We start from the raw sequence: 18,996 nt of genomic DNA, 5'->3' as shown, positions 1-18,996 counted from the left end.
AAGTACTTTGAGAATACAGTACTTGCCTCTCTTACTTAAGGCGGCGTAGTGTAAACACGCTAGGCTACGCCACCTTAGATTTGCACGCCCCTACCTAAGTCTACCTAAAAGATTTTACAGTAAAATAAAAAATGTATTTTCTTTGTCGTCAATTAGAGACACAGCACTTTTAAAAGTTCTTAAACAGTCAGGACATCCAAAAGCAGTCCAACTGAGGGTTGTGCTAAAATCTCAAAGAGATCCAACAAAGCAGAGATCATACTACAAAAGCATTTCAAGGAATTAACGCCTGAAATGAGGCTAGATGAACAGGGGTCATGGAGGAAAATGCCACAACCAAAGAGAGGGCACCTAGGATTAACCCAGTGCTCCAATCTAGCACAGAGAAACACAACCAAGGAGGAGAACGTGCTACCAGAAAGAGCCATGGGTCCCAATCAGTAAAGGAAAACCAACCAGCCATTCACTAAAAAAAAACTGGTGGAACAGCACACCACTTGAGTAGAAGAAAAAACTAGATCACCAACTAGGTAGTCAACAAAATGTAATATTTACTGTGCCAAGCCCCAGACTAAAAACAGACATACTACACTTGTTTTGGTAAAGGCAAACAGACTATTCTCTTTCCAAAGGGAATTATCTCAAAAGTTTAGTAAATGAGAAAACTTCTGCCAACTTCCATCATCCAATCATGTGCAAGCAAAATAAATTAATTGTATGCTTTGCAAAGCAACATTTCACCACATGTCCTAAACCCCAAGAAAAATGTCATGGCAAAGTGAACAGAATATTTGCTTTTAGTAAATAAATCATAATATGTCTAAAAGTGAAAGCCATTTAAACAACTGAAGGAAAGGCTAAAGCCTAGCATAAGTGTAGGCAGGTCGAACTGTGGTTGGCTTTGAGACAGGCTGCCCAGGCTGGGAAAGGATAAATCTGATTCTGTGATTTCCTGGTCTTTCTGGGTTCTGCCACTCCCCTATGCTGTAAATAAAAGGGTGCTGTAAGGCAAGAGGTACCCCCACGTGCATGGACACAGATGACCCTGCCCACATACCTTTCTCTTGATTTCAGACATAAGAAGTCAGACAAATATAACATGTCCATGAAAATACCAACTGGTCAGTGGTCAACAGTTGTAAGTAAACTTGAAAATACTTGAAAGAACAAAAATCCTTTCCCTTAATCCTTTGCAGAGGAGTGTATGCACATATGTGGCCTCACAGAGGTGTACCTTCTTCATCAGTGAGGACATATATGTGCGTACTTGTGTTTGTGCTGGGAGGGAGCCCAATAGCACATGGAGAATGAGCTGTCATCGACAGCTCCTGATCACATGATCACTAACTGTACAACCCTCCCCTATAGTCTTTCTTCTCTTGAATAGATACAATGATACATTGTATATTTTTCTCCTTGCTAGAGGAGAAGAATGTAAACATAGAAAAGTCTGTCAAAAACAATAAAATAAGGATAAAATATCTACGTAGATCAGGGTTGGATCTAGGTCAGTGTCAAGCCTCGTACACACGACCGAGTTTCTCGGCAAAAACCAGCAAGAAACTTGCTGGGAGATATTTTTTTGCCAAGGAAACCTGTCGTGTGTACATTTTCGTCGAAAAAACTGTCGAGAAACTCGACGAGCCAAAAAGAGAGCATGTTCTCTATTTCCTTGACGGGAATGGAGAAAATTAACTTGTCGAGTTCGTCGACAGCCTAACAAGGAACTCGACGAGCAAAACTATGTGTTTCGCCCGTCGAGTTCCTCGGCCGTGTGTACGAGGCTTCAGGGGTGGGACACGATAACTGTCAAGGTCAGGGTCAGGTAGTATTAAAAAAAAAAAAGCTTTCTTATCTAGTGTCAGTGCTTGTGTTAATGTCAGTGTTATTAGGTAGGATAAAAATCAATTTATATTGATAATTTAATAGGGTTGTTCTTTGGTGGTGGTGGGTCATTGTAATGGAAAGAAATTGACTGCAAATTTTCCTAAAAAAATATTTTTTTTAGCTACTTTTTCCTTGAAAAAAAATAAAATCAGGAGGTATCTATTATAATTTTCCAACAAACGAAAGCCCGATTTGTTTTTAAAAAAAATATTATTTAACTAGATATTTTAAATTGTTGAAAAGATATGTACAGTTTTACTAACATGTGCCTAAGTTCCAAAACTGAGTTGAGGTGTCAAGATTTGTTTTGAGGGGTTAAGGGGTTAAAGAAGTATGGACTTGGGGGGGGGGGACATTCCTATTTAGCTCAATGCTGCAGCAGCGGTGTGATGCTGCAGCTGTCCTACATAAGTGCTAAGGCTCTCACTCTCTGCTCTGTCTCTCCAGAGCTCACTGGGATGGAGAGGGAATAGGTCTAGTTAGCTGTGGCTCTCAGTCATGGGCTGAGAGCCAGAGCCAGCTGTCAATCAAGCATCTGGGTGGATCTCAACAATATGATTAGGATTCTTCTAGAGCCTGCACTGGCTCTGCTACATCAGCTGACAGTGGGCTTTAGTTCCGCTGACCATTATTACCATACTGTACTTGTCAGTGTTAAATGGTTTGTCTAACACCTCTAACTGCTACTTTGTCTGAATAGCTTGGTCTATTAAAGTAAGCTGAAACAAATAACATTTACCAGCCAGATCACCAGGTGAAAATAAAAAAGCCTACATATCTAGGAATTAATTAACTCTAATTTTTCTAAAGGAAAGAGTATGCTTTATAAAAGGGTAGGCAGGGTTGAGGATATATCATTGCGCAAATTGGCATACATGAACTTTAGAATAGAATAATACAGTTTCAAGAACAATTCCTCTATTTAGCATTGCAAGAGGTATAGCCAGGGTGGCAATAGATTTAAAAAAAAGACTTCAGCTGATCTAAAACCACTTTTGACAAAAAGGAACACTTTTTGGTTGGTATGGACAATCTACAGTTTCCAGGCAGAAAGAACAGTTTTTATAATATACAAGTGCATGCAGGACACTGGACAGACCACTAGGGACAAATGGGATGTGTATTTATTTTATACAGTACTGTAATCTGTAAGATTACAGTATACTGTATGTGTACTGTGTATTTATGTTTTTGAATTTGGCGCCGATCTCCGCCCCCCGTGCGTCGTAACGTCGCAGGGAACGGAGCTCGCCACCCCTCGGGGCAATGTGTGAATCGAGCGAGGAGACAGCTCGATCACACAGTGGGGAGACATCTCAGGATCCAGGGGACAGGGGATCCAGGGGACAAGGTAAGTAACTCCCTGCCTGGATACTGCAATGCGATCCCGAGTCTGGCTCGGGGATACCGCTAATGGTACTGGATTTCCACCACGAGCCAGACTTGGGATTACCGCCAGAGAGGTTAAGAAAAGTAGGGGAAAATTAGAACTCTTCAGAGTTCTTTTTTATTTTTGTATTTTTTTTCTCACTTCCTCCCTGGTAAAATTATTATAGGAGAGGAAATAAGAAAACATCTCTTTAGTAGAGTTATGGACAGCATTAAAACCCAGCAGGGGTTCAAACCCTTTTCTATTCTATTCTATTTTATCCAAAACGTAAAAAAAAACGTTTTTGCTGTGATTAAAAAAATATATCTTTGCATTACATATTCACTTTGAGGTTTTAAAACTGATACACTGTTGCCATTGAATTGCTTTCGCTTTATCTATCTAGAGTACACTTGATAGTTTGTACATAATGGTAAACTGTAAACGTTTTCTGTAAACCTGTTTTTGGAGCTGTGGCAGGTCAAAAAGATGATTTGAACAAAGCTTTCAGGCTGCATTCACACCTTTTCAGCTTGTAAAACGCTCATCCCAAAAGTTCCAAAACGCCATTTAAATGGCCCCTGTTCACATCTGAGCGTTCTGTCGCCTGAAGCTCAAAAAATACATGAGCTTCTTTTTAGGCAGATTACAGGCACTTTACATTGGTGGCCATTGGACCTCAAAACACCTGTACAAAAACGCTGAAAAACTATGCAAAAACACCTGAAAAAATGCCCGAAAAACGCCCTAAAAAATGCCAGAAAACGATACGCTCAGGTGTGAATGCAGCCTTACCATCAAACAGTGCAATTAAACACAGATCAATAACATACTCACCTAATATAGTGATATATAAATGATTCAATAACCATCTCTACTCTACATAAAACTGTATGTTATATTTGTTCTTGGGGACATGTTTGGATGCTCCACGCTCACACCCAAAATCAAGATACAAAAATACAAAATAGATTTCCTGGCTTGCAGCCAAATTGGCTACTGTTTGTATATATGAACAGGGACTATATGCAATCAAAAACATTGATGGAAAAGCATTTGACCCTCTACATAAGTTGGCTGGTTGTCAGGACCCAGATCCGAAACCTGCTGCTTCTGCTGTGTCTGGCAATGTCTCTTCTTACTGAGCCACCTGGACAGTTCCCTGTCTGATCTCTTAGGACAATGTTGCCTTGTCCATTGTTTCTGGTGAACCTTGAACCCTTTGCTCCTCCCATGAACTTTGTTATTTAAGCCATGCCTCTGCATTCCTGTTTGCCAGATGATTGTGCTCTCTCCAGCCAATATCTTGTTGTTACCACTCCTGCTGCCGTCTGAATCTTTGCTACCATGCCTTGGCTTGTTCCTTGACTATGCTTCTGCTTGATCCCAACCTGCAACCACTTGTTACCAACCATTGGCTTGTTTACTGACTACACTTCGACTTGATTCCTACCTGCTATATCTGCTACTGGACCCCAGTTTTCAAAGCTCCTGGTGGGGAAATACTGAGGGCCGCAATCTGGTACTTACACGCAGCAAAACCCATCTCCACCACCAGGAGCTCTGTTGAATATCGGATAGTGCTTAGACCCTGCACCTCGGGTGAGCCCGAATCATCTGCTAGGGTGACCTGTTTGTATACCTATCCTGCTGGTCGGTGGGAGCCTTTCTACTGCTAAAGGATACTGGTCTCAGAGCCTGACCCCTGACCTTGACACTGGTCAAATGTTCTAGCCCTTTCTCATGCTATTCAACTATAAAAAAAAATTGGGCTGGGGTTCCGCTTTAATTTATAATAATGTTCTTGTTTTTAATACATAATTCCATTAGATGCATGCTTATTATTTTTGAAATGAAAAGATTATAATTGTCATTATATGCCCAACAAAAAAAAAACAGTTTAGGCTTTTTGTTGAGATACAGCGTCATAACACCATTGTACATAAGTTTATAAATATGAATATTCTCTTTTTGTAAATACATTGTGCAATCACTTCAAAGGAATGTCACTTACATAGACTTTGAATACACGTTATAGCATTCAGACACATGAAAGCAGCATTTCTTCAGTCTCAGCCTATTGTACACCATATGGTTAGAGACGAGCAGATGGGTTGAGCTACATAGCAGAAAAAAATAAATTCCACATTGTGCTGATGACCCAATTGACCAACATGAACAGGAGTTCCCTGGTGACCTGACTTCACACATCTTAAAAGTAACTGGTGTCTGTATTCTCTGCCCAAGGGGCAATCATAGCTAAATAAGAAGATGTGTATAATCCTTACGTGTTTGCAAGATTAATTGGGATAAACTAAGGTGTTAATGAGATATATTTTTAAAACACAGTTTATTAACAGATTCGCTCTGATATTATAAAGTATAAGACCACTGTGACATTGTGACCTTTGTGAACAAGCATGGACACATCAATCAAACTTTATACATGTTATAATAACTGCATTTTGTGCTAGCACTATAATGCCGCGTACACACGATCAGGCTTTTGCCCGGCCAAATCACATTGTAATTCGACGGAATTTCATTGGAAAAATATAGAACATGTTCTATATCTAAAGTCCAATGAAATTCATTGGAATTTCCGATGAAAAAACTCAGAAGGGGCTACACACAATCGGAAAATTTGAGGTGTGTACGGGGCATAAGTATATAATAGCACTACAAGTATATAATATGGAGGCATATATAAAACTTGCAAATGTCAGGATCAGATCAATCGATCTATCAATCTATCAGAAAACATTAGATCATCTTGTAATATGTGGAACGTATATAGTGATACAGTATAGTGCCCATTCCCTGCTAGGAAATGTTTAATTTAAGTGTGTGTCAGGCTAGGTTCACACTACTGCGAATTAAAAATCGCGGTAAAATCACGATTTTACCGAGATTTTGCAGCTGCGGTTTTTCCACGATTTCGGCCGCGATTTAAGAGACATCTGTGCAGGGTTCAATGTAAATCGCAAAAAGTAGTACAGGAACTACTTTTTGAAATCAGTGCAGCGCCGCAGATGCGGCGTCGCACCGATTAGGACGGTGCCATTGCCGACAATTGCCGGAAAATGCCGCCGATTTGAGATGCGATTTGACATGTGAAATCGCATCTCAAATCGTACCAAATTGTACCCAGTGTGAACCAGGGCTCAGTCCACTTTTACATGTCTAGGATACTCCAACAGTGAGACCTCCCTATATATCACTATAATGATAATGCATCTTCATGATCTACATATAAAGCCATTTCTCTCCCTAACCAAGTTCAGGTAGGTATTTTGTAGTCTAAATGAGTAGTAAGCACCTAAGGGTAACAACACTGTTCCTCTATAGATATAGGGCCATATTCTGGTACATTTACGGCGGCGTAACGTATCGCATTTACGTTACACCGCCGCAAGTTTTACGGGCAAGTGTTTGATTCACAAAGCACTTGCCTGTAAAGTTGCGGCGGCGTAGCGTAAAGCCCTTCGGCGCAAGCCCGCCTAATTCAAATGATCCGGGTAGGGGGCGTGGATCATTAAAATTAGGCGCGTTCCCGCGCCGAACGTACTGCGCATGCTCCGTTTTGAAATTTCCCGCCGTGCTTTGCGCGAAATGACGTCGCACCGATGTAATTTTTTGAACGTCGACGTGAGTTACGTCCTTTCCTATTCACGGACGACTTACGCAAAAAAAAAAATTTAAAATTCGACGTGGGAACGACGGCCATACTTTAACATGGCAAGTCTATCTATACGCCACCAAACAGCAGCTTTAACTATACGCCGGGAAAAGCCGACTAGCGACGACGTAAGAAAATGCGACAGCCGCGCGTACCTTCGTGAATCGCCGGAAAAAGCTAATTAGCATACCCAACGCGGAAAATGACGCAAACTCCACCCAGCGGGCGCCAAAGTATTACACCTACGATCCAAAGGCGTACGAAGCCGTACGAAGCCTGTCGGATCGAAGCCAAAAGCCGTTGTATCTTCGTCTGAGGATTCAAACTAAAGATACGACGCGGCAAATTTGAAAGTACGCCGGAGTATCAGTAGATACTCCGGCGTACTTCTTCTGTGAATCTGGCCCATAGTACTTACTGTCATTCCATAGCAGGAAATGTGTTATTGGCAGGATCACCAGGCAAGAAACAGCAAAAAAAACTGAAAGTAAGTGCAGCCACCATATCTAAGGACTAGTAAGCTGCAATATGTTACATTTTGGTTAGAGAACCATTCTGGAGCTCTTAAGTGTAAATACATTTCAACCCATTCCCTCCATTAATAAAAACATATTTATCTCTGATGTATCTTGTCTTTGGAAAGTTTGAATACTGTTAGTAGTACTTATGTTACATTGTACATGTACATGCTTGTACACATTCATATTGCATAACTTTTATGGACAATGAAAATTAATTTAAACCCTATCGGTTCACACTGCTGCGCTGCAAATTTCTTCAGTTTTTTTGTCCTGTGTTTTATTACCGCGATTTTACCGCAAATTTCAGGAGTTGGACATTCTGCGATTGATGTTCTAGCAAATGGAATCATAATGTTAAAAAAAAAGGTGTTAGCTTCCTGTGTATTTCCTGTTTTTTTTGTGGAGAGTAGTGTGGTGGAATTCGCACATATGTGAACCATCAATGCGATTCCAGAACAATTTACATTGATGTCTATGGAGACTAAATTTGCAACGCAATGCTGTAAACTCGCACAAGACCCTTTTTTTTCGCATTGCATTCGTAGAGGAATCGCAACGCATGTATGTGAACGACTGTCATTGAAAACAATGACTTTATGGATAACATGCAAATTTAGAATGTTTTTGATGCATCACATTCGTTATGAACTCGCATCAGTGTGAACCGTGCCTCAGTGCTAGTTCACACCAGACGCTGTTCCGTTCAGTTCCGTGCACTTTTTTTCTGCACAAAATGCATGCACAGTGTTTTCCATGTATTCCAATGGCTGTAGTTCACACCATACAGTCAGTTTACGGTCAGTTTCTGCACTGGAAACTGACTGCATGGTGTGAACTAGAGCCATTGGAATACATGGAAACACTGTGCATGCATTTTTAGTGCAGAAAAAAAAGTGAATGGAACTGCGTCTGGTGTAAACTAGCACTAAAACAAAAATTTAATATATTGCAGATTACCTGTCCTTAGATCAGTGACTGCAGAGGTTATTTGTTCAGGCTTTTATTTCTATATTTTCATCTGAGGATCCCGCCAGTAATATATTTCCTGCTCTAGGCTGACAAATGTAATATATCTATGGATGAGAAGTATTGTCACACTAGGCTTCTCTCCTGATTTATAAAAACAAAATACAAAATTGCAGGGCAGTTTTCTTACGATGTTCCGTTTGCTTTGACAGGAAGCTTAGAATGTGCTAATTAATGTGCTAATTAAGTTTTTGTCTGTAACTGCATTTTAATATGTTTAAATCAATAAATGGATCACTTATTACTACACTATGGAAGCCTTTGTGCTGCTCTTGTTTTCTTTATCAGATGTTCCTGGAGCCCCCACTTCTCTCCTTTCTAGAGAGAAGCAGGAGCAACACTTTTCTATAGCTTAGTACTAATTAATTTCTGTATACACATTTAACTACCTTTGCTAAATAATTGTATGATTGTAAAAAAAAAAAAAAATACATTTATATTCTCATGTGATTTAAATGCTAGGATTCCTGTTTCCTGTTTCTTGTTTCTTTCCTGCCTGATCAACAATTTTTTTTGTATCCATTCTTTTGAAATGCTGATGGCTGTGCAAATGTTACTAAATATTAACTGACCTTTTGTAACTCTTTATTAAACGTGGTATACTATATTACATTAAATATATATATACTTTATAAATAAAAAAAAAAATATATATATATATATATATATATATACACATATAATTTATAAATATATATAAATATATATATATATTTATATATATGCATATATATATATGCATAAATATATTTTATAAATTATATGTGTGTATATATATATATATATATATATATATATATATATTTATAAAGTATATATATATTTAATGTAATATAGTATACCACGTTTATTAAAGAGTATATATTAATTATACTGCATTTGCCAGTTTGAACTTGGGGACATATTGGTACAATGTAAGATAATATGTCTCCTGGAATTCTTATGTGGCTTGATGAAGTTATTCTTTTGTGTGCTGTGGGCAATTGGAAATGAAATCCACATAATAGCCTAGTTTGATTAATCTTGCATTAAGGGACAGCTTTTCTTAGTGGAAAAGGGACACTCAGTGCTGGAGAGCCATCCAAGTCTTTTTATTACACTTTTTAGTAATGAAGCAGTTTGCACCCTGTTTAATTCTTTTGTCACCAACGAGTTAAAATTCATGAGCGTCTATAGCTTTGAATACTTACTCTAGTGCTGCTATTTTCTGCGCCAAGCTAGCCATCACAGCAAAGAGTCGTAGGTCTGTTAGGCCATCTGTTACATAATAGTCCACAATCTCCAGAATCTGGAAGAGTAGAGATGGATAGTGCTGAGATGATGAAGGATTGAGCATCAGCAGATTGATTTTGAGCGTGGAAGGGGAGATAATAAGCTCTGTCGCAAACACAAGCTACATTAGCATGGTAAACAAAACAACCAAAATGAAATCATCGGAGTACTAGCAATTATGGAAATCAATTGTGCATGTGTACCAACGGTTCTGATATAGGCTCTATCTATCGTTATATACAGTATCTGTCTGTCCATCTATGGTTTACCTTTCTGTCTCTCTCTATATTAATCTATTTGAACACAAGATACATAATAAAACAAAACAAGCATGATTAAATCATATGAGAATGAGCAATAATGAAAAAAAAAAAAAATGTGAAGCAAACCAAAGATGTAATATTTGTAGATTCACAACATGCAATTATACAGTATATATATATATATATATATATATATATATATATATATATATATATATATATATATATATATATATATATTAGACATGTGCATTTGTTTTCTTCCGAATGCATTTTAGTCCAATTTTGGGGTATTTTCGCTATCATTTTAACAAACAAAAACGTACGTGTAAAATCTGAAAGATCTGACATTAAAAAATGCTTTATGCTGTGGTCGAATGTGCCCAACCTTAACTCTATTAGTCCAAGATTATTCCACCTAGAGAGAAAAGATTCAACATTATAGGGACAGTGTTGGGGTAGACCATTCGACATGAACGTAGATTCGACGAAGCAGAGAAAAACATACAAAACGTCGAATCTGTCATTGAAGGCTTATGGTGTCTTTCGAAAGTTCTAAGAAGATTTGACAAGCAGCTAAACTGTACGACGTCGCAATCATAGATTTTCGGTCAAATGCTCTGCCCATAGGCTATTGAAGAATTTGAATGTTAGTTGACTAGTAATAATAATTCATAAATATAATTATTACTAGTATGATACAACATTAGAATTCTTCTATAGCTTGTAGGCGGAACATTCGACCAGAAATGTACGATTGCGGCATCGTACAGTTTAGCTGCTCCGTCTAATCTTCTTAGAAATTTCGACAGACACCATAAGCCTTCAATTGACAGATTCAGACTTAACTAATTCGGATTTTCAGACGAATGTATTTTATAATGAAACAAAATAAATAAAAACAAATTTAGGGAGTAACTAAATAAATACATTTTTTGTATGAAAACGAAATTCCGAAACAAAATATTCCAGTGTGCACATGTCTAACATATATATATATATATATATATATATATATATATATATATATATATATATATATATATATATATATATTATTGCATGTTGTGAATCTACCAATTTTACATCTTTGGTTTGCTTCACATTTTTTTAAATAATTGCTCATTCTCATACAAAGAAAACAAAAAACATATATATATATTTATATATATATATATATATATAGATAGATAGATAGATAGATAGATAGATAGATAGATATAACATATATTGTATATGTACAGTAATATATATATATATATATATATATATATATATATATATATATATATATATGTATATATATATATATATATATATATATCAATACTATTTATAAATACATGCTATATTCACAACATTCTATTCGTTTGTACTCTCTACAGTGATTACAAAGTTTGCATATTTGTTTTAAAGTTTACCTTAAAGGGGAGTTCCAGCCTTTTTTTAAGTTTATTAAAAGTCAGCAGCTACAAAAAGTGTAGCTGCTGGCTTTTAATAAACAGACACTTACCTGCTCCACGGCTCCAGCGACGCGCCGTCCGGGGCTCCGCTCCTCGCCCCCCCTCGCCGACCGGCGTCTTCATTCCTAGTGTGGGCACCCGGCAGTGACAGCTTTCGGCTTCACGGCCAGGCACCCACTGCGCATGCGCGAGCGGCACTGCGCATGCGCGAGCGGCGCGGTGCCGTCCGATTGGACAAGCGCTCGCCTACAAATAGGGGCTGCAATAAGGCGATTAAGCTAATCGCCTTTACAGCCCCTCGGTGGAAGGAGGAAGTGGGACAGGAAGTCCCCTTCTCCTGAAGCCCCCACTCCCTCCCCAAAAAAATGCCAAATGTGGCATGTAAGGGGGCGAGGAGTGGGTTAAACGGAAGTTCCATCTTTAAAGTAATTATTTTGTAAGGTTTTAATATCACGTATAAAAAAAAAAAAACATTTTATAAAGAATAAAATGGATAGAGCATAGTAACAAAATTATGTCATATAATTCAGAATACATTTTATTCTTTTATTTGGGAACAGATCTAGTGCTCTAGGGAAGTAGGAAAAAGAAGGGAAATGAAGAAGGAGATACCTATGGCCCATTGAGCCAAGCTAAAACCAGGGGATAGCACAAATGATGAAAGGTTATGCACCTGCCTGTCACTTCACAAAGTAAAATGCACTTCTAGGCAGTTGGTGTCATTATAGACACTGGCAATGAAAGTGGGGTGGCTTCTCTGTGCCTATTGCAATATTTTCCAATGTATGTTGGAGCGAAGGGGGTGGGGCAAAACTGCTACCTTGCTCAGTCCCGTTCTGCTTTAATCCATCATTTTCTAGTTACCCAAAAATAATACGTGTTGTTCCTTATATATTTTTTCTTTAAATATTTTATGAATTACAGTTTTTTCTATTGCGCTGACAATTTACATACAATATCTCTCAAAATTGAGTACACCCCTCACATTGTAAATATTTTTTTATATATTTTCATGTGACAACACTAAAAAAATTACACTTTGCTACAATGTAAAACAGTGAGTGTGAGATGGACGCTGTCCACACAGGTGACATCGCTGGATTCTTTTGCAGGTAAGTGTCACCTAATGGGCTAATATGCAATGCATACTAGCTCATTATGCTTTTCATTTGCAGGCTGTGCAGCGAGCAAAAGAGGAAGTAAAACCCATCAGGGTTCACTTCCTCTTTAAGCATTTGTATTTTGGTGATTCTTTTAGAATGACTTCCGAAATGAATCTGAATCATTAGTACTAAAAATGAGTAATGGGCTGCTACTTAAGATTCTTTCCCAAAGGACAAGGTTGTTGTTCCTAGAATTTTTTGACAAGAGATTCTTGTCAGCCTGTTTCCCGACGAGTGTGTATACTTACCTGTCGTCGAAATGACTTTGACGCATGCGCAGTAGCTTTCACGGCATAGGTAGGGTGAAGCAAGATGGCAGCGACGGCATCGAATGTGACGAGCGCATGCTCATCGTACGCGATGACGTCACTGCATTCTTTCCTTTCAAGAGAACCGCAGTTCTTTTGAAACTAAAGTCTGTACACTCGGCCGGCAAGAGTTTCTTGCCAAAAATCTCGCCAGGGAAAACTACGGGTTTTTCCTGACAAAATTCCCGGTCGTGTGTACGAGGCCTAAGATGTAGATAGAGTGAAGAAAGTTTATTATCTCTGTACAGATACAGTTTTTTTTTTTTTACTTCCTTTCCCAACTACCATTGTTTTTGAACTAGGCTGTGAGGTACATGAAGGTTCCACATGGATGTTGGTACGTGTACTTCATCTTCCCTTAGCTGCGTGCAGGCAGCCTATGAAAGTAAATGCAGATGCATCGGCCACATGGACACATGCATTAAACAGGCAAAGAGCTGCGGGTTCGCAGACCTGAACGCACATTGCATTCAGGACTGCAGACCCCCTCCTGCGTACTTGTCAGATGTTGACAGGTGGCTGTGTCTGTATTCACTTCCAGAAGCTACCTACATGCAGCCCAGGGCAGATAAAAGTGCAAAAACAAAGACCTCCTTCATGAAGTATGGGTGCCGGTGCCTGTGTGAATAAGACCTAACTTTTCCCTGTGCTATGCAAAAAATAATAAATACAAATAAATTCCTTCTCTGATTTCAGTAATTGAGTACAAAGTACATGGTGCAGTAACCTATAGCAGAGAATCAGGTTTCAATATACAGATGTAAAAGAGAAATTCTGATTGCTTTAGGTTTCTGTACTTTGTTTGTTGCTCTTTACCTCATTAAATAAGCCTCTCTCTATGGCACACAATAAATTATATAGTACAAGGCACATATCCTAAAAAAGTCAACTTATATCTATGAGGACACCTGTTACTAGGGTAAAAATTCTAATTGCCATTGACCTAGAACAAATATGCAAATCTAGATCTTTAAACTTGTTCCAGGTCAATGACTCACATGTATTGAAGCCAGAGGAAAAGTATGACAACCGGCAGTTGCAGAGATTGCTCAACAATTGCAGCCTATGTATTTCTCTTATTACAAGTTTCTTTTGACAACAGGAAAAAATAACCAAGAAATCAACTTTTCTAATCAGTTTTATTGCTCACTTTGATCGTCACTTCTGCTTTACACTTCCAGCAAGGTTACCTCTCCTTTTCTTGCTAGATAAAATAAAGTTTCACAGTTGCAGAATAATAAACCAGTTTGCACCCACAAGATAATGCAAGGAAGCACATAAACACATTTACATGACCCTGAAGCTGAACTCCATGCAAACAGCTAACTACACAGTTGAAATGCATAAATGGGACTGTTTTACCTTGTAAAGGATTTTTAGATCTGTATAACTTGTCCTGAAATTAATGCTAACTTTTCCCTGCTACACTTTTTTGCCCCTAACCTAGGACTGGACAGTGACTGAGCAACAAAAGACTGATGTGGTTATCCCTTGCTCACTTTGCTCTCTCCTTCTGTCAGCACTTTTGATTATTCCTTAGTTCTGACCCTACTTTTCCCATTGTGAGTGCCACTGGACAGGGGATTGATAAAAGGCTGATACTAAATCAAATTTAGGTATTTTTTCTGTCTGTATTTAAAGCAGTTGTAAAGGCTAAATCAGCGTGCTGTTCCATCCACGGCCCCCCTAATACTCACCTGAGCCCCCTCTCGATCAAGCGAACTGCACGGGAGCCTCAGTTATTCCAGGTCTCTCTCTCTCCTTATCTGCTGAGACACAGCTGCAGAAGCCATTGGCTCCCACTGCTGTCAATCACAACCAGTGAGCCAATGGGGAGAGCAGGGGGCAGGCTGAGCCATGGCTCTACGTGTCTTATGGATGTATAGAGTGGGGCTCAGGAGCGATCATGCACTAGTGCCCCCAAAGTAAGCAGCTTGAAATAAAGGATTGGGGATGCTTTGTGCGCAACCATTGTACGGGACAGGTAAATATGGCATGTTTGTTATAAAAAAAAAAAAAACTTTAATATCACCGTACATTCTACCTGGGATAATACCTTCCTCTCTGATCAAGCCATTTTCCTTCAGACAGAGTCCCAGCCAGCACAGTATCATACCCACAGTCCCTGTTACAAAATTTTCCTCATTTCCTATCTGAATAAAGGCTCACCTTTGTTCACTTTTTTCCCCTAAATTCCAACTCACCTATATGCCAATATAGCATTAATGTACTTATTTTGCAAAAATAAAACAGCTTTCCTTTTGTTCTACACATGTTTACCTCACTCTCTTTGTGGATGTTTAAAAACCCTGCTCCATTACTTCTGCCTTACTGAATTGATTGGTTTGTGCAAAAGTTATAGCATCTATAAAATAGGGGTAGTTTTGTGGCGTTTTTATTATAATTTTTTTTTTTTTTTTTAGTAATGGCGGGCGATCTGCGATTTTCATCTTGACTGTGACTTTATGGCGGAAACATCGGACACTTTTGGGACCATTGTCATTTTTACAGCGATCAGTGCTATAAAAATGCACTGATTACTGTGAAAATGGCACTGGCAGTAAAGGGGTTAACCACTAGGTGGCGCTGAAGGGGTTAAGTCTGCCCGAGGTAGTGATTCTAAGGCCTCGTACACACGATCAGTCCAAACCGATGAAAACGAACTGAAGTTCAGTTTCATCGGTCCAAACCGACCGTGTGTACGCCCCCATCGGTCTGTTGTCCTTCAGTCCAAAAACAGAGAACTTGCTTTAAAATTGGACCGATGGACGCCTGACCGACAGGTCAAAACCGATGGTTAGTAGGCAAAAGCATCGGTTCCAAACCCGGGCATGCTCAGAATCAAGTCGCATGCTTGGAATCATTGAACTTCATTTTTTTCAGCACGTCGTTGTGTTTTACGTCACCGCGTTGGACTCGATTGGTTTTTGAACTGATGGTGTGTAGGCACATCAGACCATCAGTCTGCTTCATCGGTGAACCGATGAAACTGAACTTCAGTCCGTTTTCATCAGTTTGGAATGATCGTGTGTACGAGGCCTGACTGTTAGGGGGCGTGGCTACGAGGGACACGTCACTGATCGCTGCTCCCGATGAGAGGGAGCAGACGATCAGTGACAGTGTCACTAGGCAGAACAGGGAAATGCTTGTTTACACTTGCCTCTCCCCGTTCTGAAGCTCTGTGACCCGATAGTGGGACACCAGCGGACATCGAGTCCGGGGCGCGGTCACGGAGCTCGCAGCAGGGGCGCGTGCCCGCACGGCGGGAATTTTAAAGTAACGTAAATATACGTTACTCTGCCCAGCCATGCCATTCTGCCGACGTACATGTACATGTCATAAACCCGTTAACATTTTTATTAATTAACAAAGAAAGCAAAAAATATAGTCTGATCTTAAACGTTATCAATGATTGGCACTTTCAGTTGTACTCTAAGGCCCCGTACACACGTCCGAGAAACTCGACGGGCAAAACACATCGTTTTTCTCGTCGAGTTCCTTGTGAAGCCACCGAGGATCTCGGCGAGCCAAGTTTCCTCATTGACTAACGGGGAAATAGAGAACATGTTCTCTATTTGGCTCGACGAGTTCCTCGTCGGTTTCCTCGGCCAAAAGTGTACACACGACCGGGTTTCTCAGCAGAATACGGCTCTGATCGAGTTTCTGGCTGAATTCTGCCGAGAAACTCGGTCGTGTGTACGGGGCCTCACAGTGATGATAAATGACAAGTTTAAACAAGCAGTTAATACTAATAACAGAATATGGCCAGTGTTTTGAAATCCTTCAGAGATGAAGGGGTTGGTACCACTTGAGTCCTTTGTATTTGCTTTTCCTACTGTCAGGATTAAGCTGAAAAAACCTAAAGAACGTACCTTAATCTCCCACCTCCTCACTTTCCCTGCTATCCCAGCTTTCATTACAATGAATTTTCTTCTTGCATGAAAGTCTAGTAGGAACTTTCACGTCAACTTTGTTCAAGGTACTTTAAAATACTAATAGAGAGAGTATTATGTTAAGTTTAATTATAGGCCCTTTCATATTCCTTGCTCTGAATGGATCCATTCTATGGAAAACCCTATGGTTGTGACCTACAAAGCTTTGTTTCGCAAATAAAACTCTTTTCTTCCAGCCAATTGCCTTTGTGTTTCAAGTATTGAGAACAAGCCCACAGAACTCGAGTTTTCCCTCTGCAGGCTTTCATGACAAAAAAGTGTTCCTTAAAAAACTCCATTATACTCAGGTGATGTCTATGTAGACAGATATGTGTATTCTACCCTGGGTACCTCGTTCTTTCTCTACCTTCTCTTTGAAAACTTTGTTTAACTTGTTTTTTTTTTCATGTACTAAACAAAACATGGAAGCGGTGAATAAAAGGGATGTTTACTGGAGGCACACGTACAAGCTTCACAAAATGCTGTGCTACCTTTTGTGGTTTAACATTTCATAAGAAAAGAAACCACAGACAAAGCAAACATACAATAATGCAAGCCATAAAGGACTTTACTGATTCATTATTATTATTTTACAGGAAGGACATTTATGAAATAAGGTCAAAGCCTATAAGGTAATACTCTTTTAGTCTGACGGAGGCATGGAACACAACAATGTTGACAGATGGACAAAATGGCTCTGATAAAGTCAATGAAATTAAGTAACAATGGCAGGCAGTTTTGAATTGATGTTTTAGAATAGGAATATGAACACTGGCCCACGACACACCGAGTCGGTCCAATACTATAGTGTGATTACCTCCCAGCTGGTTTAGCTTATATCTTAACAAACTCGAATTAAACCAACTTGTGGAAATATGATATCTGTTTGATGTCTGAATAGCATTCAGGCTTTGCCATCAAAGGACAATGAAGAATTAAGATACCAGAGAGATTGCTTTACATGCCTATTATAGAATGCAGTGGGTGCTCTTGGCACCTAGCCACTGTGTACCTACGGAGGAGAGTACATGAACAGGAAATCTAACTGCTTTAGCAATAGGATAACTAATGTGCATTGATAATAATAGATGTACAACTGACCAACAAAGATAATGCATGAGAGCTAACGAAAATATCACAGTGGTTGCTTCTGCATATAGCCAGCATAATAAAAAGATTAATGCTGGCTGCTGAAAATCAATTATTTGCTTGTTTTGGGGATTTTGTTTTAACGTATTTGCTAGCCATTAAGTCAAAAGCAGATCTGATGGGTATACTAAGCAAAAAAAAAAAGCTGAATGCTTAAAGTAGATTTAAACTTAGGGGTCTACAAAATTCACTTTGAGAAAGTCTCAGCATTCGTGCAAAAATCACAAACAATACCCATAGGGGCAGATCCACATACATCTGCGCCGGGCGCAGCGTATGTAAAATACGCTACGCTGCTGTAACTTACTTTGATTTGGTTTGAATCCTCAACGAATTTTCGCCGTAAGTTACGGCGGCGTAGTGTATCTCTCGCGGCGTAAGGGCGCGGAATTCAAATTCGGCGGGTAGGGGGCGTGTTTAATTTAAATGAAGCGCGTCCCCACGCCGAACGAACTGCGCATGCGCCGTCCGTAAAAACTCCCAGGGTGCATTGCTCCAAATGACGTCGCAAGGACGTCATTGTTTTCGACGTGAACGTAAATGGCGTCCAAGCCCCATTCACGGACGACTTACGCAAAATTTTCAAAATTATACGCGGGAACGACGGCCATACTTAACATTGAGTACGCCACCATATAGCAGCTTTAACTATATGCCGGAAAAAGCCGAACGGAAACGACGTAAAAAAAAGCAACGGCCGCTCGTACTTTCGTGGATCGTCGGAAATAGTTAATTTGCATACTCGACGCAGAAATCAACGGAAACGCCACTTAGCGGCCGCCGAAAAATTGCATCTAAGATCTGACGGCGTACTAAGACGTACGCCTGTCGGATCCATCCGAGATGCCGTCGTATCTTGTTTTGTAGATACAAAACAAAGATACGACGCGCAAAATTTGAAATTACGCGCCGTATAAAGAGATACGCCGGCATAATCCTTTCGTGGATCTGGCCCACAATCTTT

General features: G+C 39.5%; 1 protein-coding gene across 1 annotated transcript in view; it reads right to left on the bottom strand.

Annotated features, from left to right (window-relative positions):
* Positions 1 to 18,996, bottom strand: part of LOC120932123 — a 103,927-nt gene that overhangs the window by 53,335 nt on the left and 31,596 nt on the right. Inside the window, exon 4 of the mRNA XM_040344279.1 lies at positions 9,673 to 9,770. Within this exon, the coding sequence (XP_040200213.1) occupies positions 9,673 to 9,770 (98 nt within the window). The remainder of the gene's footprint in view (positions 1 to 9,672; positions 9,771 to 18,996) is intronic.

This window comes from Rana temporaria, chromosome 3, assembly GCF_905171775.1.
Source record: "Rana temporaria chromosome 3, aRanTem1.1, whole genome shotgun sequence".
Lineage (NCBI taxonomy): Eukaryota > Metazoa > Chordata > Amphibia > Anura > Ranidae > Rana > Rana temporaria.
This window is presented reverse-complemented; position numbering and strand designations above follow the sequence as displayed.